Below are 25,554 nucleotides of genomic sequence, written 5' to 3'. Positions count from 1 at the left end.
TAAGGTTAGGAAAAATTTATTGCCTGGTAGTATACAGAAAAGGTTTTTGGAAAGAGAGGGGTGTTACGACTTAAGGGGAAGGTCAAACTTCAAGACTACCAGTTATCGAACAACTAGAAAAAGTTTGTTTGTCTGTCTGTGGTGTTAAGTTGTGGAATAATCTAAATAATTAATTTAAGCAATGTCCAAACATAATTCATTTTAAAAAGATGTTCAAAGAAATTATATTCCAGAGTTACAGAGAAACATAGTGTTAACTTGAGCTTATATTGAATGAACCCGTAGTATAAATATTGTCATGTATCGGGAAACATCCTTATGTGTAGAACTTCTGAATCAATACTTTCATGGATTATAGATTGATTACTTATTTAGATTTTTATTTATTTCTTTTTTATTTATTTTTTTAGGTATTTGTTTAAATATGGTATAGGGGGGTAGGAGTACATAAGTTTTACTTCTTCCTACTCCTTTTTGCACATGTAAATAGAGGGTTGTTTTTTGTTTGTTTTTGTTTTGTTTCTTTTAATTGATATTCCTTGTTTCATTGATTAATATCTGTATTTTTATTTATTATTTACATGTTTAAAATAAAGATCTCAAATCAAATCAAATCAAATCAAATCTACCAATCACGTCAATAGTCAATAGTGTTGCGGCATTCGGGTTGCCAGCTCTTCTCTAGATACCACAGCAGCAGATACATACGTGTCGGAATCAGATTAAAAAAAATTCTAATGTTGCGAAACCCCCAAAAACTCAATATGAATCCGAAATACTTTGTTAAAAAAAAGCTGATTGGTAGCATCTGCAGCCAATGAGCTTGCAGCTCACAACATTTAAATCACTGGTTAGCACTCAAAACCCCCCCACCTTCCCCAGCTCCACCTGCATAGATCTGCTATGGGTAATATATATACATTTGGTTTTTGTGCAGCAGGATTATGTCTTACTCACAGCAGCGTATCAGCGCATGTTTTGGCAGTAGCAAGTTCCTGTACTTGCTCTGCAGCAGCAGCGTAGCAGATCTATTCTCACAAGACCAAATACATTAACATTATCATTTCCGTCACAATTCTAAAAATCTCCCGAGTTGTCTTGATAGATCTGTTTTCAACATCGATGAGAATAAGGAATGTTTCTTGAACAGCAAATCAGCATATTAGAATGACTTCTGAAGGATCATGTGACAACGAAGGCCATCATTGCCATCACAGCAATAAATGACACTTTTTAAAATATATTAAAATTGAAAACTGTTATTTATAGTTATATATTTCATAATATTAACTGAATTTCTGATCAAATAAATGAGCAAAAAGTATTGATGATACTTTTGAACGAAGATATAACACTAGACAGACTCTGGGTTAGACAATTTGGGAACTGGAGGGATTTATTCACAGACGTTATCAGAAGTAAATGTTACAGAAAGTCAGCTCAGTTTGTTTTACATTTTATTTTATGGTGGTTGGAACACAAGACACAAGTAATAAAGTTAGTAATGGTAACGTCATGCCTCATTCTGTGCACTGCCCATCAGGTTTAGTTCAATCAATCGAAACAGTAGTTTACAAATGCCAGACTGAGAATCCTCTTAAGACATAAATAAGATACTGAAAATAGTATTTGTACAGTAAATAGTATTTTTGTAGAGTCCAGAACCACTATTATCGAGGCCTTCTGGAAATTCTCATAAGCATTATTAATATAATTATTAACATTTATGAATTCATTTACATGATGGGAATGAGGCTAATATACTGGAAAAGTGAGAGAGCACAGAACAATATGGACATGAACTTTTGTCACCCATGAACGGTGAATGATTTTAAGGCATTTCTCAGTTTCCATTCACACAGCAGATTTCCATGGTGGTTCTCACCATGAGCCTCATCCCTTGAGAGCAAAGCTACTGGAGGATGTCAAAAAAAAAAATTATTATAAAAGAGATCGAAAAATCGAGTCCGCTGGAAAGGTGAAGGTGAGGGCGCTATACTAAAAAGGGTGCATGGTCCATACAGCTCGTGCAGTAACGAAGGGCTTCCGGTCCCGTCTGGAACACTAGACATCCTGTGACAACAAATAAATGATCGATTATTCCCAGATCCATCCCCTCGCTCAGGATATGCCGCGTAGAGACAAGTCAGACTCGCTTCCAGTGTATAATACTAAAACAAAACCTCAGTAACAAATTTACACAGGGCTGTACATGATGATGTTTATGATCTTTTATGAAATCCCAGGGTTTGTTAAAAAAAAAAAAAAAGATACTGTGATACTTATTTGGAGTGGAATATTGCAAAGCATCTCGTATCAAACTCATATTTCTTGCACAGAGACAGCACCACAGCATTGCATTTCTCTTGGGACAGGTTACAAAAACCATTTTGACTTGATAAACCCATGCATTAATATTTTCACTGGTTACGTAGAACATGGGGGCCACAGTCATAGGATGCAAGGGGTCTACAAACATTATCCCTTTTTTTATAGCAAGTGCTGACAGCATTTTTAAAGCGACATTTTCATTTGATACATGATAGAAGAAAAAAAAAATGCAGTGAAAACATGATTTTTGTTCGATGACGGAACATGCCAAGAATGTCAATGCTGTTTTTGTCCACCTGATGTGTTTCGAGTCTCTCATCTCATCCTGTGTTACAGCGCCTCCCAAAGTTGAGTTGCTGCAACGGGCGTTTTTCCAACACACACACACAACTTGAATAATCAGATGTCCAGATTGCAATGTAGTCAGCTACATTTCTGCCCTGAATGGAATGATGAAGATCAAGAAAACCAAGGCAAAATCAACTCAACACTTAAAAAGATGCATGCAACAAGTGGTCACATAGTATATATATATATATAAATGTATATCTATATAAGTAATTGCTCTTTAGATATGCACAACACATGAGACGAATGATCGCAACAAAAATAGCATCTTCAAAATTCACAGTCTCATGTATTTCGTTACTATTTATTACATCTCACAGGTCAATAATGACGTTTGCATGGTAAAAACAAGGGTGAATTTTGAGGAATGCTAAATGTTACATCAGCTACTATCAGATTGGGATTCAAAAGCTCCAAGTTTTGAGCTTTCACCCCAGTTAGTGGTATCATAAATGAGGAATATCGTACATAGTCTTGCTCAGTGTGTTTAACGGTTGCCGTCACGTGCCGATAAAGCGGAAAGTCGTTTCGTTTAGACCTTTTTTAATGCAGTAACGGAGAACAGCAACAGCTCAGAGGAATGTTCGGTGACGAGAGCTATATGGCACCGAGAGAAGGCAATCCAGACAGCACCGATCTCATCTGACACTGTTCAAGTAGTAAGCAAGTACATGTTCTGTTGTTTGTCATAGAAACAGCACAGATGTAATAAGACTTTTTGCTTGTCTTGTGACACCATGTTCGCCGACGGTGGACATGATTATGATTGGACGCAAAGACGGGGGGGAAAAAACACACGCACAAAAAAAAAAAAAAAAACAAAAAAATCATAATTAAAACAACGTAATTTTTCCAATATAAAAGGCAAAGAAAAGTATACAAAAAATAGAAAAATAATTACAGCAGTAGACATGGTGTTGGGAGGAATGGTGGTGCCAGGCTATTTGGCCGAACAGTGTAATATTTTGGGACTGTTTAAGGCGTCCTCCACCAGATGTAGTTCCACCCCGTCGACTATCACATCTTTCACGCAGCCGACAAAGCCTGTGCTGTAAGCCTTGGGCAACCGGCGGGCTACAGACAGCTCCTCCAGACCACCTAAAGAGGAGAGGAAAGGAAAGAATCAGATCAAGTGTATATGATTATGATATACTGCACAGTACTTCATATTTCATTCAACAGACCTAAATAAACCATTTCAGGTGATCCAATCACAAGTGGGCAGCATGAAATGGGTTCAGTAGTAAGAAATAATCCATGTTATCACACTGCATTTGGGTCAATGATGCTAACTTGTACTGTTTATGAATTTTAAATGAATGTTTTTTTTATTAATAATTCACGATGTTTGTAAAAAAAAAAAGGAATTTAAATATGGATAGGCTTATACATACATTTATGATGGAGGGAAAATATTTATATCTTATACTCAACATGACATTTTCCTGAAAATGTAATAAATGTGTTTCAAAACGTCATGAAACCAACATGAATTCAAAGAAATGTAAGATGTTGAATATATATATATATATATATATATATATATATATATATTATACAACTATTTTGGGGCACTCTTATATGTCACTGACCCACAGTATAAATGCATGTCTTTATGTAACCTGAGATATTACCCACCATGCAGACGAGCTAAAGCGCTATATATTATTCAAGGGGGATGAACCGTCTGCGTGTTATGAAAATCCTGTGTAGAAGACTGTTAAAAACTTAATCACACCTGAGACACTGATGGAGACACTGAGTGTAATGTGGGGGTGTCAGAATGTGAACAGATAGAGACGGAGCACTCAGGAACAGGTGGGAAGATCAAACGGTGTTTTTGGGAGGCCGGGCTCCGGGGACGTTCACTGTCAGCTCCGAATGAGAGTTAGCTCACCTCCCTCGGGGACCTGACACTGTCGGAAATCCAGCTCCGTCTCCCGCTCTTTCGGCATGCTGAAAAATGTCTCCCCCTGTTGCTATTTCTTTCTCAAAGTTCTCTTTCTCTCTTTTGCCTCCCCGCGTCTACCCTTTAATCGGATTGTATGCTTTGCTACAGGAGGATTGACGGGGCTAATTTCAAGTGAATTACATCTGAATAAGTAAATAAATAATGACATTTGAAAGAAGGGATTTTCGGAGGGAGCTCTTGATGTTCGGGCTGTCTGAGGATAATGTATTCTAGCCACCGGGCATTGACAGCACCTGTTCTACAGGCTGGCCTTGTGCTGAAATACTTTTCTCAACCTTATAAGAAGATTTTAACATTGAACAAATCCTCTTTCTTAATCTTAATAGGTTTGTCAAAAGAGAATGAGATGTCAAACACAGAAACATTGGCGTTTTTAAAACACCCTTTGGTACGGACTCATCCTTGAATTAATAATGAACTGTAATAAGGTAATATTGTCTCTTTTGTGAAGTACTTGTGTGTAGTCCTTCAAAAGCACTCGCTGAGGGGGTACATCCAATTAGTCGTTACAAGCTAAGTGGGGACTATTCGGAAAAGGTGTACCTAGTCGGTTTGTAAATGAGCTACGATTGAGCAAAGCAGCGCGAGATGGACTTACCCAACCAGAGAGCGCCGTCTGTGTCCAGCTGTGTGGCAGCCAAGGGTGATGACCCAGTGACAGCTGCCTCATTACCAACCTGCAGTGAGCCATCTCTGAGCGCTCTGTGGAGAGTAGAGAAGCAAAGGAAGACACTGACAATCTGATTCTACCTTCTGGTAAACCCATGGTTAATTTGCGGGAAACAAAACGGTAATAATGCGGGAAGAAAGAAAATTGTGGAATTTCACAGAAACACAAGATGTAAACAACACTGGTCCAGAGGCACTTCCTGTTTCAGTTTTTTAACACTACATAAAAGCTGGGATAAAATACAACCAACAGAACATTTAAAACTGAATCAAAAAGTTAAACAAACATCTTTAAGATGTTTTCTTTACATGTGAAATAAAGAAAACATTTACAAACTGAAACAGGAAGTGCTTCTGGACCAGTGTTGTTTACATCTTGTGAAATGGTCTATAGCAAATATAACTGTCTGGCATTATTGGCAGCTAATAAACAGCTCTATGGCAAGCCTGAGGCACATATAAATGACTGTCACTGCTGGAGAACACTTCTACGGCAAAAAGTGTGGTAAATATAAATGTCCGCCATTAAGAAAACAGTTATTTAAATGATCATATTTTACTGTATTTTTTAAAAAAAAAATGGAAGGAAACACAAGCTTGTATGTTACTGTTGACGATTTGACAAAATCCGAGATGGTTAGGTTTTTTCGAAGCTCATCGTTTCTGTCATAGAACAGGTCCATTTAATCAAATCCGCAAATTCGTTTGGAAGAACAAAAATTAGCCAGAGACCAGTTATCACAATGAGAAGATCTGGCATCTGTTAAATCATCTCAGATATATTAAGCGAGGTAGGAAGAACGGACTCCATATCTCTGAAAATTGAACAGACGACAGAGATAAATCAACAGAACTGAAACAGCCTTTCGTGACATTCGAATTCTCCAGTGTAATGCAGTCGCATGCAGAATACAGCGTAGCGATTGGACTGAACGACTTTCTTCTCATTAATAATCGCTTTGAGACCCTAAAAACGCTATTGCGCTTCACTTTGAAACATGCAGCGCATATATTTATATATCTAAATCGTATCATTTGCGATTAGAAAAATCACACTAATATAGGGGTTTCTATTTAATGTTGATGTATCATCATGCAGCCCTAGACTAAATTGTTTGTTTGTGCGTCATTCACTGAAATGTAAATTTAGCTGCAGCCAGGTGACACTGCCTGAAGAAATATCTGCAACTACACTATGACAAAGCTGTTTTACCTGCTGGCCTTGATTCGTATCCAGCGGTTGGTGTTGACCCGTACAGAGGAGCGCAGCACCACAGGCTTGGAGCCGAGGTCATAGGTCATCTGCACGCGGCCGTCCACGATGGCGAGGGCGATGTAGTCGGAACGCTCTACTCCCTTGCCGCTCCACAAAATCAGACCATGAGTAGCCTCAGTCTTGATGCTCAGCTCGAATTTATTCACCAGCAGGGCCTTCTCACTAGATCAAAAAGAGAGGAAATGCTATCACAAATCCATTAATCACAGGACGTGCATCAAACCCTGAGACTTACCTGCTGTTTAATCAACAACAGTGTTGGAATTATGTGTGAAAACGTAGTTTCGATTCAGTCAAAAACCCGGAGAGGGCTTGATAAGCTAATGAACAGACCGGGTCTAAACTAGGTCACGGTGAATGGGTTTTTGAACACGAACGCGTGTGTGAGAGGGCTGGTGACACACTTTAGGTTATAACCAAGTTAACACTTCCCATTTTGCCTTTAAGCTCTAGATTTCCTCTTCCTGCGCGGGGAGCGCTAAGGAAGGATGCCCATTGCAGCTGCCGGCTGATGTGTGTTTTGATCTAGTTCCCTGGATGCAGCCTTCTCTTGTAAGGCACAGAGAAGGTGACATCTGCATGTCCTCGGGGAGGACGGTGACAGGGAGCCCTCTGCAAGTACACACATATACGCCACAAAGGAAAAGCTGCTATTTTTACAACAATTCCTTTATTCTCAGTAGTGTACCTGTAGTCGCTGGCATCAAGAGAGCCATTATTTGAGCGAGCAAGCTTGTTTGTTAGTCAAAATAGCGAGTGTGTGGGGGCTTGTTTGCTAAATCAGGAAACATGTAAACAGGAGTAAGACAAGTAACAACAACACGAAAAAAGACAAAGACAAAACGGAGAGTGACAAGACAACGGACACGACACACAGAAGAAAAGAAATCAGATGGCGAATGTGCTCGCTTCTTCACACCACACCACGACGAATGGGTGTGTCGAACGCAACCAAACTGTGACATCATCAATGGTGTTTATCGGGTTGTACATTAGCTGTGTTTCCTCTCAGGTTGAAGCTCAGGTGAATAAATAGGCAGGTATGTTTTTGTTTTCGAGAATTGAACCTAGAAAGAGTCCATTAGAACAATACGTGTTGTCTTGAGGAATGATTCATCTGAAGACGAGCCTGCCTGCACTGACAACTCAAATCACAATATTAGCAGCTCTACTAACAACTTGAGAATTGGAAAAAAAAAACATCTTAATTTGTTTGATTAAAAACACAGAATTTCATTATGTAAATGCTCTTGATGTGCCCGTGACGGTGTAAAGCCGAATAATAATTAGCTGTAATTGAATTCTTTCCCGATGAGACGCATGTAATGTGCTGACTGGACTCTTTCCACAGGCCTTCCCTTCGCACGGCCCCAGGCCAGGGCTTCGGCATCAGGGCAGCTAACTTTGATTATACACCACTCTGCTGAGCGCATTATTGCTTATGTCCCATTAGGATCTCAAGCATCTAGAACATTCTAAAGAGGGAAGTAGGGCTTAACCCTTTAAAACTGGATTACATTTACAAAAAAACTAACACAAAACAGATCTACTTAAGGTATTTTATTAAATAAAATGCAAAATAGTGTGGTGCATTATTTTTTCATTCATAACAGAAGTCGTGTTTCACACTGTCCACCTATAGAGGGCAGTGGCTCACATTGGAATGGTCATTAAACACGTCTCGTATCTTAGCAGGCACACAGAATCTTCAGACGCAGAATTACATGCTTTTTGTGTATTTACACATTTTCTTATGCTTACCAAGGCTGCATTTATTTAAAATATAGAAATCATTCTAATATGCTGATTTGCTGCTCAAGAAACATTTCTTATTATTACTAATTATTATACATTTTTCCCCACAGACAGTATACTTGGATACACAAATTAATGTTTTGTTATATTGCCACTTTTATCAATTTAATGTGCCCTTTATATATATAAAAAAATCTTACTACACTATATATAATCATTTAAATAGTGGCTGTCATAGAAATGTAATGTTTTAGACATTAATTTTGACAGAATTAGGACATTAGCATTAATAAACACAATATTTTTTCCCCTAACTGTGTTTCTTCATAACAGTCATTCCATCAACCAGATTCAAACTATAGAGCACATCACATATTGAATTCCATTCTGCACGTTTTGCCCCAAAATCAGCATAAAAAAGTGCAAATATTCCATTTAGGATTGCATATTAGACAGCTAAACATGTCTGAGATATATTACAAATGATTTCAGTGTGCAAGCTGTGACATGCTACCCGATAAAAGCCCTGGCCTTTAGCCTCTGCAGGGGGACTGAGTGTGGGAGGACGGCGTGCCATTGAAAACAGTTCAGGCTGAGGGGACTCACCTCTGGTCAGACGGGTTCTCCAGTGACTCAGGGCTTAGAGGAGCAAGGGAAGAAATGATAGGCATGCAATAAGTGCAAAAGGGTGGAGGGGAAGAACAGGGAGTGCATAACACACAGACAAGAAGACCTCCGCCAAGAATTTAGACTGACCTCACTAAATTATTCTAGAGTTTCAGTTGTTATGCCAGCATAGGCAAAGCACTGGGAGACTTTATCAGCAGTACCAGTGGTACTGGCACATTGTTTTATTTTTCTGAGCTGTCATTTGGTTGAGTTACTGCAATTTATCAACAACTCCATCACTCTCGACCAGTCAAGTGAGCGAGAGAGTGAGAAAAAGAGTAACTCTGTGAGTGTACAGTACATATATGTTTGAAAGACTGGTCGTAGTCGATCAAATTCTAAAACCTATGGAGGCAGCATTGATTCACTTAACTTTCATCATACGATATTCATCAAACATATCATATGTTTCAATTGCACAACTTAAGATGATGGACAACTTAAGATGATGTGTGCTGTTAGCAACATGCTAACCTCAAACTACTGAATTACTATTTTACCCAATATTTGAGTATAGCCTACCATGTATTTTATGTTGGTAGTGTGCTGTAGGCAACATGCTAACCTCAAACTACTGAATGAAAATTTTACCCAATATTTGAATATGCCATGGTTTTTTATGTTGTTTCGCTATAGTGTGCTGTTAGCAACATGCTAACATCAAACTACTGAATTACTATTTTACCCAATATTTGATCGTGCCATGTTTTTATGTTGTTTTGCTAGTGTGCTGTTAGCAACATGCTAACATCAAACTACTGAACCTTTTACCCAATATTTGATCGTGCCATGTTTTTATGTTGTTTTGCTGTAGTGTGCTGTTAGCAACATGCTAACCTCAAACTACTGAATGACAATTTTACCCAATATTTTGTATTTTATATTGGTATGCTATAGTGTGCTGTTAGCAACATGCTAATGTTAAATTACTGAAATCAAGTTCAGTGTCCATATGTCTGAGTGTGCTTTTCAGCTTCTTAAGATGGCAGCTGCCAATAGGCAGCAATGTAGCTAACTAATATTGGAACTGAGCTAAATAAGACACTTGTTTTTGTCAAAAGGCCGATTATATAAAAACACATTTAGGAACTGGTCACTGAAGGGTAAGAATGGGTAAATATTGATCCAAGGCTGCTGAGCTAAAGAGAATGAATAAAGACATATGAAGAGCACAGTAAATACTAACAGAAATATGACTCTACTCCCACAGATGGGGCGCCTCTATGCTGACGCTCTCTAAGGAATTCATTCATTTTTAAGGGCTCTGCTCAAAACCAGATCAAGCTAAATTGATGACACTCGTTCTGAAGGGCTGGTCAGCTTTCTTGGTTAAGATTAATTTTAATCTGGCACTTCATTTGTAGAGGAAGTGACACGCATTAAACCCCAGGAAGAGTGAAAGTCAATGAAGAGGGCCTTGTCCCTAACTGTTATTGATGTCAGCGGTGGCTCGCTTTCTCTACTGGACGGAGCCTCTTTAATTGCAGCCAGTTTTCTGAGAGACAAATCCTTGATTAATGTGCCACTTTCACTTTCATCCTTTGGCACAATTATTAGAAATCACTGGAAGCGATTTGACAAACAAAGTGACGTGGCTTAAAAGCCAGGCAGGAACTTTTCATGAGCATAATACATAACATAATTCCATTTAATCAAGCTGCAGCGTTTTAAGGGCTCAATGCAGCCACTTAGACACTTAATTACATTCAGAAAGAAACAGATAATTTAAAATAAGAATCACTAAAAGGAACACTATAACAGATTGAACATTTCTCTAATGGGGCAGTAAAATGCCATTTAAGCTGTAAGTACAAACTAAATATTGATGTATATTGTGATTTAAAGTGGTGTAAAGTTAAATAAGTTGCAGTTAAACAGGGCTTCATTCTTTTTTAACATAAGAAAATACACAGACGTATTTCCAAAGTCAGTTTAAGTATATCCATGCATGATTCCTGTAGGAATCTATCACAATGCTCATCATCATTCATGCCAAGCATGCATTCCTGATACTGGTTTATGATGCAGCTGATGAAAATGCAACCTTTCCTGGAAATAATATATGTAATAGATGAGCCCTGCATTTTTCAAAAATGTTTTTCTAAATGTTATGTAAATGGGAGTACAAGGAAAAGACCAATGCTTTATATTGGGTTAAGTTGATGGTTTGTCTTAAAAAAATGTTAGTTTAGCTTATTTCAATACATCCCAGAACGTCTTTGGGTTACTTACTCTGGGATCTCATTGGTCAGTTGGCTTGAGAGCAGAAGGAAGACAACAGACACTCAAATGAGACAGACAAGAGCAAAGACAACAGAAGCCATGTGTACAGAGACAGACAGATTGAGACAAACAAACACACAACACATAACAAACAGGAGTGACGCTGTGTGTCCTACATTAAGGTTCGGCCCATGTTCAGCACACTAGTTTGTGAAATAAGTGGTAAGATGTGCATTTCACAGTGGTATGATCAGTCGATGTGGCAGTGAAAATCAGCAATGATGTTAACACCTGTTTAATAGAAACAAAATATATATTTATATAAAAAAAAATGATTTTGTACCGAACATATACTTTTCTAGTTGTAAAAATAAATGATATTAACTGATTTCTATACAGCTTTATAGTTTAAAAAATATTGGCTTCTTAGTTAGCTTTACTTAGTTATCCACTTAATGTTAGTAACATTTAGTGTAGCTATCTACTACACTCACTTTAAAAATACTTGAAATTATGAGTAGCTTTGAAAGACCCATTTTTGATGGGTTCAAAAATTCAATCCTTTCTATTCGAAACCAAATAAATGTTGACGTAATTGGTGCTTGCTGGACCACTGACACATCAGACCAACCAGAGGAAGAGAAATCATCTGATAAGTGAAGGAGGAAGCAATTATCAAGACATGATCATCTATGGTGCTTTAGGATATGTGTGGTAGAGAAAATGTGTGGTTTTGAGATTACAGCGATGGTGGAGGAAGGTTCATTACAGCCCATAAGCGTGGTACATCGCAGCGCAGTCATGAGACTCCTTCGGGTGCTACACTAATTGGAACCAGCCAGGGTTCATGGAAACCAAAGAGACAGACCAGTGGAAGTGGTAATTGATGAGATCAGGCCATTAGCTAAAATGAGGAAGTACGTTGGACCTTAAATGAGGCTGGAGTAATCTAGCTTGTCATCACCCCTCATTGACTGCTAATATAGAAATGGGATGCTCAGGGCGGATAGTGATGATTGGGCAGGCCGTTGACATGAGGACGTGCGCCTGTATTACCTTTTGGTGACTCCGTTGTGATATTCGATGAATGTATGGCCATCAAATGCAATGGCCTCCATGTCCCCAGCAGATTTCTCGAATATTGCTGAAAGGCAAGAGAGAAGACAAAGAGAAATTACACCAATCGAAGTGAGACACAGCACTGTTTAATTAAAGCAAAGGAGGAAAGCGTGATATATCGCAGGCTTCACGCTTGTGTGGCTTAATTAAGGTTAAAGATACAACAGTAGGACCCAGCAAGGTTAATGAGGTGAGCAAAATTCTTGGGTTTTGTGACTGTGCCAATGTGAGTTTGTGATAAGCATACAAATCGCGCAAGGACGCGCAATGACTGATATTATTTGTGAAAGTTTGGAGGCGTGGATTTAGCTAAATCTACAGACATGGAGCACATGGATTGGCTAAAGCTGCCATTTCTTTTAAGTAAGTCGTATGTTTATGTATGCTAAAGACGAATGCAAATCTTGCCTTAAAGGAGTGTGAAGGAGTTGGAGGAGAGGCTGTACTGGGTAATACGATTTTGAAATTAAAAAAAATGATGAATTAAGGCACTTACCGTCCTGGCAGTGTTGTCCGGCGAATCCGTGGCGGCAGACGCACTCATAACTGTCCAACTGGGGGTTGCAGCGGCCTCCGTTCTCACAAACATCATTAGAGCAAGGGTGGTAGGGATACATGGACACATCACTTGATTGAAGGGCATTTTCAGCTTTCAGGATTGGAATTCCCATCAGAGTAATCTATGGACACAAATATAGGTTTAATATAGATACAGTTTTTTTAAATCCAAAAACTTATGAAGATTTTTTTCATTCTGGCAAGTAACACATTTTTCTATTCTCCATTTATTTCCCAATGGTTAAAATAAGGTTTATTTTTACTAAATATCACGTTTCACTCTGAAATGCATCACTAGATGGAAGTAAAATGGGTTTTAAATGGAAATTCATGACTTTAATGCATCTGTAAATGCTCTCACCTTCTGAATGGCCCCTTTAAAACCATCTTTGATCGCAGCAGCTCTGGCTACTTTGCGGAAATCAGGGGCTCCGCCCACAAAGAGCGACTCCTTCAGATTAAGATCTGTGTGCTGATTCTGGAGAGTACAAAATAAGCATGAGAAACCAAATGAACTGTTCCTCATCCTCTATTCACTCTTTTAGCTATCACACTTTAATGGAAACCTTAACAAAATGGCTATACATTTTTATGGGTTATCTAATAGAGCAACTGCAGTAAAAAGAAACCAGTGTAAGAGGATGGTTTACTGTACATCAGCAGGTTTATTGATTCAACTATCACACCTAATCCGTATCCACATCAACGTGAGTGTTGTATTACAAAACCATAATAGATTTAAGCTCAGTTCTCTGAATGGTAAATGAGTCTGAATCTAACATATATGACAGGAGAAAAAAGGGAGGAAAAAAAGTGAGAGATAATTGAACCAATTGAAATGAGGACGATTGATATGGATGGTTTTTTAATGAAAGAGTGTAATGGATGCCTGATTGTTCCTCGGACCTTTAAAATCTCAAGCTGTAAACTCTAATTGGTGTATCGCTAACAACGCAGATGACCATGAACTAAGCATTTCTCCAACCGGTGTGAAAATCGCTTTAGTTACAGTGGGATATTTCTGCATGAGGCTCTACTTAAAAAGAATTAAAAATCTTTATTTTATGTAGGCCAATAATTGCCTTGGGGGAAAGGCAAGTTAATTGCTGGGAAAAAAAAAGATGGGACATCAACAGCAATGCCAGTTTCTGACGCGTGGTCCAGCTCTCATCCCAGTGATATAAAAAGAAGAATAGCTGAGTACGGATAAAGGCAATGGCTTGAAAAGCTTTGGCTATGGAACCGGGGGCCAGTTCAAGCATGTGGTTGGGCCAAGACAGCATAGCCATGAATGTTTTCGCCCAGCTGCTGTTTCATCAGAGACGTGTACAATGAGAAGTCTTGACATAAAGATGCAATGCACCGATTGCCACAGGCTGGGAGAGGCATTTTCACTCTCCTGTTCTCTGCCAAAACGAGCTGAGACTCAGACTGAGCAGGTGAAATGAATACCTAACTGCCAGTGTTTTTTTAGGAACCTTCCCCAAGGCCCCCAGAAGCATCATGCCCACTCAAACTGGCACGAGCCCCCCTCAGATTTCTGAGCCAAGAATTTGAATGCAATTTCCAAGAAAAAATTCCATCTTCAATAATTAAGGTGCATGATTGTTGTAGGTAAAAAAAAAACCAAACAAAATAAATAAAAATTACCTTCGATGGTAGAAATGTTTCCAGTCTGACAGGGTAGATCCTACGCTATCTCACAACCAATTCGTACGAATTCGACGAATGATTAAAAAGTGTCTAATTCGTATGACCTCACTCGTACGATTTGTCTAAACCCACGTGATGGGTAGGTTTAGGGGCGGGGTAAGGGGTAGGTCATTCGTACGAATTCATACGAATTGGCCAATTCGTAAAATATGTACGATTTAGCAAAATCGTACTAATTCGGACGAGTGAGGTTGTATGAATTGTTACGAATTAGCCACATTTTAATCATTCGTCGAATTCGTCCGATTTGGTCGTGAGATCGGGTTGGGTAGATCTCTATTGAAAATTCTATTACTACCAGAAATTCAAAGCTTCTTGACAATGAAATACAATGAAAATGATGCCTTGCTATAGGATTCAGTGCCTGAGTATTATTAATGGTATACCAGTATTCAAAAATTAAGGGTCAGTAAGAAATGAACACTTTTATTTAGCAAGGACGCATTTAATTGATCAAAAGCGACAGTAAAGACATTTATTATGTTACCTTAAATAATTTTTTTTAATCAAATAAATTCAGCCTTGGTAGGCATACTTCACCAAAAAAAAACAAAAATCTTAGCGACCCAAACTCTATATACACATAAAGTGATAAACATATATACACATACACTATACACCATACATTTTTGGATGCTAAAAAGAAACTCAACCAAAAGACTATCATGTCTCACACTTAAAAATAGAATCTCCTTCTCTTTGGTCATGTCATTGGTACCACCTCAAACAAACAAACAAACAACAACAAAAAAGTGCATGACACCCCAGAAGGGTCCAAAAACAAATGTGCCAAAAGAACAACTCCTAGCTCTGTACCACGCTCTCTTCCTCTCATCTCTTTCTTCTCTTGATAACACATCCCTTTCTCTCCCACGCCAGCAGCCTTTTTCTCGCAGTCTACATCCACAGTAAGGTGGTTTAATGGCCCTCCCACGCGAGACTAATGAAGACGTTTCATTGTTGTTGGAAGGGTGGTGAAACAATGGTGGTCAAATGATAACTATCCCCCGTCGCCCCCATACCAGATGGTCTGAGGTGAAAGCTAAATCTCTCTGTGTCTCTTTCCATTGGAACTGTTTCAAGAGAAGAAAAAAAAAAAAAAAACTCCCCTCCGATTTGTTTGATCCTATACCAGATCTTGACTAATGGACAATGAAGCTGAAATGGACAGTTGCTTTTGGTGGGAATGAGGATGCTGATTTCGAGAAAGCGAGTTCAGACTTTAGTCATTACCTTGCGTGATTTCTTAAATCCAGACAGCACACAAAAAGAGCACAGGGGAAGGAAGAAAAAAAATGTTACCAGTGAAGAAAACACAGAAGATGTCAGTACACATAGAACCGCATGCAGTAAACTATAAGCCTGAGGAATAAAATATTCACAAGCCTAACTCAAGCAAGACACTTAGCATGCAGGTCGCAAATAAATAAATATATGTATGTGTGGATAGTGCCTCAGAAACAAATGTTCAGAGTAAATCAGAAATGGCATTAAAGTCGTGCAATGTTTTACACTACTGCACCCACATTATTTATATTTGCTTTGTGATATGGCGGTGTATATTAGAGTCTGTTCAGTGGAACGGCAGAGGCCATCGAGGCAATGTGAAAATATTTCTCATGGGGGTTTGCTTCGGGCGGCCCCTTTGGAACAAGACCCTTTTGGTTTCTTCACATTTTTCCCTCTCTCATCCTCTTACGCTCCGCTTTAATACGATTTCCCTGCCTCTACTGCTGCAATGAAACACAATTATCATACGTAGGAAGGTTTAATGATGGAAAAAGGCACACTTAAGTGCCTACGCGCAAGACTACATCAAGCTAATCACAAATTACACTATTTGGAATAACTAGACTAGAGGATGAGAGAGAGTTTCAAGATTATTACATGGCCTCGATTTGTGAACGAGAGCAGCCTCATTGTTCTGCTGTCGTACTTTGGGTTTGACACGAGCTCAGGCAGAGCTTGCTGAGATTGATCTGAGTGGGTGCGAATCTGTAGCACAACAGACAGAGTCATTTCCACATGGCAATTAAAAGCAAAGGGAGGGCAGAGATAAAAGACCAAATATACTGTACGACACGTAAAAGGGGGAAGTTTCGAAAGCTTCCCACACATGCACACCAGACCCTGCGTGAAAGGCAGACATTGAACTAAACTTCAAAGAATATGCAAAACAAAGCATGACTTTCTGGTCAATACCACTTAGCATCATGGTAATATCATGGTTTCTTTGAAAAGAACCATGATAATACCATAGTATAGAGGTGGGCAATATAACAGTATATAACAGTAGACACGATAAGTTACCAGATTACGCAATTACGCTTATGTGATGTTGCTGTGTCTAATCAATCAATCTCAGTCATGAAAGCTAATCATTTGAATGTGTTTTTAAGCATTGCAGTTATAAAACAAGAGAAGTGCCATAAGCAGCGAAATAACTAATTTACGATACACGCGCTGTCAGAGAGGTGGTTTCTGAGCGCTGTCAGAGAGACGCATGCACATAAAGCCAAGGCTCATACAGCGCACAATTACTTAACGGAGTTCTTTTTGCCGCATTTTTGGGCTTGAACGGTCAAATACACACACTTATGTGTCAAAATACTTTAGTCATTTAAGTTATGAGTGAACGTAAACATTTAGATGTGTAACAGTAATATACCCGTGCATTCGCTCTTAAAGTGACAGCAGACATTCTGTCATTAATATTAATCAAACAACAAAAGAGAAAAAAACTAAAGATATTTTGAAGACTGTTGGTAACTATACAGTTGACGGTAGCCGAAGTACAAGGAAAAAAATAATACTATAGTATGGAGGTACATGGCTACCGTCGACTGTCTGGTAACCAACAATCTTTAAAATATTTTATTTTGTGTTTAGCGGAAGTAATCCATATCCCTTATATATATAAAACTTAGTCATTCTTGTCACCAATTTCAATATCACAAAACTTAGGCTAGTGTTTTGTGATATTGAAATTGGTGACAAGAATTATAATAACATTTCAATGGTCTTTGGATTTGGATGCCATAAAACCTTATTTATAGCAAAAATAACTATATTGTGATATATATCATTTGGTCATATCGCCCACCCCTATATAGCCTTATCTGAAATGTCAGTATCATGGTACATGAATATGGTAATCATTCAATTCCATGTTATATAGTGGTGTCAAAAAGTCTTTTTTGTTTTTCATTGCAATTTAAAAGTTGATTTGAAAAACTCATTATGAATTTGTATGTAAATTCTGCAAAGAATGTATGTGGTATTTGGTTTGTACCTCTTTTACTTCAATTACAACAGCACTTGAGCTGCATAAACTTCACAAGTTTGTGTCAAAACTGATGATCATGTTCTCCAGCATTATTTGAGATGATCTACAGACCATCACAAGCTTCAAAAGAAGAATCATTATTAGTGTCACAAATTTACTTACTGGATTAGTCACCTATAAATAGAGCAGAATCTGAAATTCTTCATTATTTTCAGCCAAAACTTTTGAACACCACTGTATATCAAAGTATCATCACAGTCCTTTTTCACAAGGAGGGAACAGCTAGTTTGACTAGTTCTTGTTTGTGGCCTTTATTGGGCAGCATAAGCATATGAGTGTTCTCATACCGGCGCCTCTCCTCTGACGGGGTCTTTGCCGTTAATGCTGATCTCTCCCTTTCTGCTGGCTCGCTCCAGATTCACTGTGTTCCAATCGTTCAGCTTAATTTTTTCTTTACTCCTGTGCAAACACAAAAAGGTTATTTAAAGTTTATTTGCCCCTCTTAATAGCAATATGGAAATAAACCCAAAAGCCACAGTTTTATAACAGGCGACTGAACACAACACATCTGAATAATTTGAGTTTAATTTAATTATGAATATAACTATACAGTGTTGTTTACCTAATTACAGCCGGCCCTTTGCCCAGGTCATATCTAAACTCTAGGATACCATCATTCAGGGACAAAGAGATGAAATCTCCTTTGCCGTCCGTCTTTTGACCATTGTAGAAAATCATGCCTTTGGAGTCATTGGCCAACAGAACGACAGTCATGCTGAATTTTTGCCTATGGACAAATAAGCATAGTTCAATTAGACACATAACAGGGGTTTTACCAAAAAGTAATGTGAGAAATAAGGTTCATTCAGTCTGCAAATCTTCAAAATGGCAGAAATAGATGGACTAATTACAGAGTAACAGCTCAACCAATCGAACATCAGAAACAAATCCAACATGTCCGAATCTGAATTAACTTGAAATTACTTGCAACATGAATTAATCTGTGAGGTAGAAGAAGCATAATTAAACCAGTGGTGTTTACAAAGTATTTTTTTTTTGACTAATGAGAACAAAACTTTAACCGAATTGAGCTGGTTGATGACACCACTGTTTTCTGCAGAATTAAATTACGTTTGCATCACTGATTGTGTATGTGGACTTAGCCTTCTCATTTCACCACATACAGTACCACTAATATAACATTATTGTTTGCAACATCAGCGTCATGATCATAATACATGCAAAAAGCAATAGCCAATATGTAACGTAATACCTCAGATCCTGGCCATAGAGATGAAGGCCTTTGAGCTCCAAGAAAGAGTCACCAGTGAAGTAAGGAATGAAAGCGCCTCCCTTGTCTGACACTGAAAAATATGAAAAAAATAGATATCATAATGTGTTTGAGATGGGAGGGTTCTTCCAATTATGAGACCAGACAGTGACACAGTATATTGATCACACATACACATCAACACATAGCACTGTCACACAGCCCAGCATGCTTCCTGCAGTAATTACACAGGATGAGCGCATGCTCAGTCTGGGATGGCAGACCGAGATTAAAAAGCTAATTAGCTATTGTTTAACACAGCAGCAGCTTCTCTATTCTACAAGAAATCACAACAGGGTCATAATGGAAACGACAAAACAGAGGCCAACTTTTCTGCACTGCATTCAGTTTGTGTATAAAGATTAGACAACATCCAAAACTATAGTATAGGACAGGCCTGGTGTTTGGTAAAGTACTGACAACCGAGAAATCGTTCCTTTCAATGCAACTGATAAACAACTCATCACAGATCTGCAGTACTAAAAATCAAATAATTAAATCACATAAATTGAATCAATAATACATGTATCAGTTTACTATTAAAAAGTTACTACCAATGAATATATATACACTCTATATTTTATAATGTAATTTATTCCTGTGACAACAAAGCTGGATTTTCAGGAGCCATTACTGACTCCAAACTTTTGAGCGATAATGTAAATAGGTAAACTATTTATTTTAAAAACTAAAAAGGTTTCAAATAAATATTTGATGTAACTACAAAACATATCACTTCACAAAACTAGTAGAAACATTTCTTTGTCATTTTAATGTCAACATGATATTGAATTAGAGCCCGACCGATAAAGGATTTTGAAGGCCGATACCGATACAAATATTTTGGGGTTTTAAAATCCGATATTCCGATATTTTATTTATTTATTTATTTTTTTAAACTGGACATGATAGTCACAAATTTTATCATGCTTATTTGAGTTAAGAGAACTGATGGTAATTTTCTTTTAATTGTTATTCAAGCAATGTATGTATCGTGCCCAACTAAACGAGTGTTGCCAACAGGAACGGTGTAGAGTGCCCTCTGGTGGACAAACTATACAACTCCAACACTCATGACATGACTCAAGCGTGTTTCGTCCGTTTTTATTTTATTTTTGAAATATTAATTTATCTGCCATTATAACTGCAGATACCGATAGTTTGGAAAATGCCTAATATCGGCCGATAATTCCGGTCTGCCGATATATCGGTCTGGCTCTATATTGAATCTACTTTTGTATTGCATAAACCTATAGACCATTTCACAAGATGTAAACAACACTGGTCCAGAAACACTTCCTGTTTCAGTTTGTGACTGTTTTCTTTATTTCACATGTAAAGAAAACATCTTAAAGATGTTTAACTTTTTGATTCAGTTTTATATGTTCTGTTGGTTGTATTTTATCCCAGCTTTTATAGTGTTAAAAAACTGAAACAGGAAGTGCTTCTGGACCAGTGTTGTTTACATCTTGTGAAATGGTCTATTGGAAATTAGCATAAGCAGTGCATTAAGCATTGTTTAGAAAACTACCATGCATTTTTTTTCTAATTGAATATATTATATTTTACTCTAAAATACAGTACATAACATTACGGAAGTAAAAAAGTAAAAGGTTGCAAACACTTTCATGTTGACTACAAAAATCTTAATTTCCAAATGGCAGCTAATGGTTGTATCATGTTTTACTTTCAGTACTTTAGTCCAGCAGTGCTTCAGAAACAATAATGTGTTACTCCTGAAAGTCGAGTGTACAAGTAAATTTCCTTCTCTTAGCACACTGCTTTGCATTTTACCTTCAGTTCCCTGACGAATTCGGATTCGGTGCTGGTCAGTCTCTTATTTGAGAGAGCCACTCTCCCTGGACACTTTGCCCGACTGACTCCCCATTAATCATGATGTGCAGCTGACTGATAGAATTACTCATCTCATTGATTCAAGCGATAAGAAAAAACACTCTGGCTGATGGATGCGCTCAACTCATTGATTCTGGTTCACCTCAATTTATTTTAATCACTCGCTAATTTAGACTTTCTTAGACGAAAAGGTGACTATCTGGCCCCTCTCATTTGACAGTTCTGCGTTGTACAGGTGTGTGGATGTATGTGCAATGACACCACAATCCCGGGGGCCCTCATGAATGATGAAACTGGCCCCACCCAAAAGCAGTGACATCACATGAAATAGTTTAGCTGATATAAACAGTAATGTTACTTCAAGATAGTCAATGAAAATGAAAATATTGGAGATTCAAATTTTTACCCAATCAGTAAAAACTTGATGGGGAAGGGGGAAGCTCTATATACAGTGTGACAGTCAGGTTACAGAAGTGCTAAATACTGGAATTCTCCTTTAAGTAGACAGTCTTGTCTCTTTATCTTTTTGTCTGATTTTCTAATATTTTTTGGTTAAAATCAAGTCAGTAATGTTGTGATGCACCTCGTAGTCAGTTGGTTTGGAAAATGGCTTAAACTCTTTAATAAATACTGGAAAAAAAATAATGGGAAAAATATTCCCAGAACTAATGCCACTGAAAAAGTGGGTGGGCAATGTTGCACTCTATATAGCACGGCTGCGCAACTCTAGGGCTTTTGGATCTAAGCTCTGCAGGAAAGTCGATCTCGTGGGCCAGAGTTGCCCACCACTGCTATAGGCTAATTTGACTTATATATTATTGGCCCATGGCCAAGCGTATAGGGCAGGACTCCCGGGAGGTGTCCAATACGCCTGCACACATGTGTGTTGCTAAACCTTTTACTTGGTTTCCACATTTCTAATGCCTGTGATCTAAAACATCTGTAGGAATTTTAATGAGGTGAGAGAGGGATGCGCAACAGAGCAAGAGTGCTAATGAAAGCTTCGGAATGGCAGTAGACTTAGGCATCCTTGGTTAGGGTCCAGCTCCCAAAGGATGTCCGACTACTGAAATCTCCCCCACATTGACCTACCATATGTTTGATGATTTTCCAGCCTAGGATGGCAGCTTAGACATGGTATAAAAGGGTAAATAATTTCACATCACGTCCCAGATGCCGACTCTCCATTATATTAGCTGATAAAAACCTATTTTACAGTACGGTACCCACTGGAAACCCCAACTGGAGAATCTCATTTTTTTACACTCCACCACAGCCTTTTTTAATCCCTCAATAATTCTACAGCAAATATCCGAGTCAGACCGGTCGATCCTGACAAAAATCAATACTGAAATTACAACTGAGAAGTAGCGGTTATTTCAGTCCTTAGTTGAGTCGATAAGCTCATTTACTGTATTTTTACAATGATGTAGTACTGTACCTTTTTCACAGTGCTTGCCTTCACGTCCCATTGGACATTCGCATTTGTAACCTCCCTCTGGAAGAACCTGGCACCGTGATGATGGGTGGCATTTATTGGGGTCGCAGGGGTTGTGGGCGTCAGCGCAGGTCGGACCTGTTAACAAAAATGGATGTTTATGTGACTTAAACAAAAGATGAGAAGCCACTTGAGGAGAAATCAATCAACTTCCTGTCAATCCTGGCTAGTTCAGTCACAGATAGTATGAGGAGGAAGAGATGGATCACTTGCAGTGAAATGAATGGGAGAAAATAACATGGTAAAACCCTGCCTTTCAATTAAAAAAGCCAATTACTTTTATGACAGAGTGTGTTCACTAGAATTAACTAAAAGATATAGTAGCAATCCCCTGAAAATAGAGTTTTTAAGCATGATTTAAGCTAAAGAACTAAATTGATTGCAGACTTGAGATGCTATTGAAACACGATTTTGACAAACAGTTGAAATTTAGCTGCCTAGGGGTGTTACTTAGATGACTTTTTTTCACCTATATAGGGGCCCTTTTGTAACAGGATTTTGAATTATTACAAAATTTAGACGAGGGTTGTGTGCGCTCCTGGTTTGAAAGACTGAAAGTGCTTTAGGTCAGCACTTCCAGCCTCATCAGAACATTCCCATCATCACATAGAACATACTAGGAGATCACGCCACGGGTGGCAGCGGCAGCACACTGTAATGAAAGCTCCCGTTGTGTTCCGAGACGCTCTGCTAGGTGTCTCTCTCTCTCTTGCTCTCAATCTATAGGCCGCTCTATCTCAGTTATGCGGCGGCAACCCTCCAACTTACAATTCTGCTCTTTAAACATTAAAGGTTATCCCACAAATTTATCCCCCTAGCCAACTTCTTTGTGAACACTTCTACTTCAAAGGGTCTTCATTTTCTTACACATCTCATTGCAGCCATTCTGCAGTACAGAAATAAAGTGGAAGATATTGAACTGTATTATTATAAAGGTTGTTCAATAAAGGCTTGTGAGCAGAACAACAGAGCAATTTACTCTGGGCAATATTTCAAATGTCTGGAGCAACACAAAAAAAAACCTCTTGGATGTGAACAAAAAGTACACCGTAACTTCTGCTCTGTGAACGATTACTACTGTTCCTTATGATGTGAATAAACCAGAAAACTAGAGAAAGTCTCATATGTTCACCAAGGCTGCATTTCTTGTTAAATATTACAATACAAACTGTAATGATGTGAAATATTATTACAATTTAAAGCATTTGTTAAAATGTAATTTATTTCTGTGATGCAAAGCTACATTTTCAGCATCATTCCTCCAGTCATTAGCATCTCATCTTCCTTCAGAAATCACTTTAATTTGCTGCTCAATAAACATAATTATCAGTGATGAAAACATTATTATCAATGTTAAAAACAGTAGTGCTTTTCTAGTTCTTAATATTTTTATGAAAACCAAAACCAATTTAGGATTCTTTGATTAATAGAAAGTTCAAAAGAACCTAATTAATTTGAAATTGAAAACCTTTATACTTTATAAATGTCTTTATACATTATAATGTTACTTGATCAATTTGATGCATCCCTACTGAATAAAAGTATTTTAAAACCTTACTGACTCTTGAACGGTAGTGTACCTTGTAATGCTGATTAGATTTGTGTAATACTGTATATGTTGTAGGAAAATTTGGCTTAAAAGTACAGTAATACTTAAGACATAGCTTTACTTTCTGTTCGGCATCCTCATAGCAAATTTGTTGGCATTTTACAGTAAAATGGCTTTGAAAATCAAAAATGTTTGTCAGGCTTGGTATGAAGATGACCTGAGCCAATTTTGTTGAAGATTGGACAACTTTTGTGTGGCAGACATTGAAAAATATTAATCACAACATTGGCATAAGGTATTAGGAATAAACTGTCACTGGAAATACTAAGACCTGCCCTAAAGGTTGTACCAAATCTCTTTTTACCATTAAATTATTAAACATATATATATATATATATATATATACAGTATACTGTATATATATATATATATATATATATATATATATATATATATATATATATATTATTAACTTTTTAACATGTGTTCTTCTGTTGTTCTGAAAACATTGATGATTTGACAATTCACTTTCAGGATAGGGAAAATGTGTCTTTCCACAAGTATATTCAGTACTGGTAAAGTTATTTGTATTCACTCTATATTTGTCCTTGCTGTCTTCATATCGTTGGGTAAACACTCATCTGTCTTAAATACCCATAAGGCTAAAAATTGATTAGACAAGCATCCTCTGCCCTCCTGAATCTTTCATCAATAGAATACAAGTCCAGATATTCACTACTGGAACAAAAGAGTCACGGCAGAAACCTTTTATTCTTAAAAAGTTAGAGGTGAATGTTGTCTTTTTTGCACCACTAAATGGAACAACAATCAGTTTTTTTTGAGACAACACTCAACCAATTAAAGTGTTTGAAATGTTCATACTTCATCTTTAATGTAGCACAGAAAACAATAAGATCATACATACATAAGTAGAAGACAATACTTGTGCACCCACCAGAGAAACCGTTGACACATTTGCAGTGGAACATCTCGGCTTCTTTGACCTGGCAGGAGGCTCTGTTCTTGCAGGGATTCGGCAGGCATGGGTTGTTGCCACACTCGCCAATGGCCGAGCCATATAGAACGGTCCCGCCATTCTCTTGTAGGTTAAAAACGAAGTTGTTGACGTCCAACATGCGGACGCAACCCACAAGGCCTGTTGAAACTGACGTCCTCTCCTTTACACTGCACAAACAAAACAGTTCTCCTTCCTTAATGCTCACCTTAATTCTCAAATGACATGGAAAATGTAACAACAGCATGAAATCATATATTAAAAAGATAGATAATTATTATTGAAAAAAAGACACTCTGCCTAACTGAGAACACATGGAAAAACATTCAATTATATATCTCAAGTAGTGTTCCACAACATCTCTGATTGATGCTAATTTGATTTGGCTA

The 25,554-nt window shown here is 37.9% G+C and overlaps 1 protein-coding gene across 14 annotated transcripts in view; it reads right to left on the bottom strand.

Annotated features, from left to right (window-relative positions):
* Positions 1–1,370: 1,370 nt before the first annotated feature.
* agrn (agrin) overlaps positions 1,371–25,554 on the bottom strand; it is a 238,248-nt gene continuing 214,064 nt past the window's right edge. For 6 of the 14 annotated variants that reach the window (XM_089124604.1, XM_089124603.1, XM_089124614.1 and 3 more), the window contains 14 exons: positions 25,106–25,335; positions 22,545–22,679; positions 19,193–19,283; positions 18,542–18,706; positions 18,267–18,378; positions 15,867–15,878; positions 13,282–13,398; positions 12,859–13,042; positions 12,300–12,387; positions 11,253–11,276; positions 8,958–8,990; positions 6,534–6,758; positions 5,250–5,353; positions 1,371–3,777 (listed from right to left, as the gene is read on the bottom strand). In XM_089124604.1, coding sequence (XP_088980730.1) covers positions 3,620–3,777; positions 5,250–5,353; positions 6,534–6,758; positions 8,958–8,990; positions 11,253–11,276; positions 12,300–12,387; positions 12,859–13,042; positions 13,282–13,398; positions 15,867–15,878; positions 18,267–18,378; positions 18,542–18,706; positions 19,193–19,283; positions 22,545–22,679; positions 25,106–25,335 — 1,678 coding nt within the window. In that variant the 3' untranslated portion in view covers positions 1,371–3,619. The remainder of the gene's footprint in view (positions 3,778–5,249; positions 5,354–6,533; positions 6,759–8,957; positions 8,991–11,252; positions 11,277–12,299; positions 12,388–12,858; positions 13,043–13,281; positions 13,399–15,866; positions 15,879–18,266; positions 18,379–18,541; positions 18,707–19,192; positions 19,284–22,544; positions 22,680–25,105; positions 25,336–25,554) is intronic. The other 8 variants (XM_089124610.1, XM_089124611.1, XM_089124615.1 and 5 more) reach the window with 5 other exon arrangements.

This window comes from Pimephales promelas, chromosome 20, assembly GCF_988280905.1.
Source record: "Pimephales promelas chromosome 20, fPimPro1.hap1.1, whole genome shotgun sequence".
Lineage (NCBI taxonomy): Eukaryota > Metazoa > Chordata > Actinopteri > Cypriniformes > Leuciscidae > Pimephales > Pimephales promelas.
This window is presented reverse-complemented; position numbering and strand designations above follow the sequence as displayed.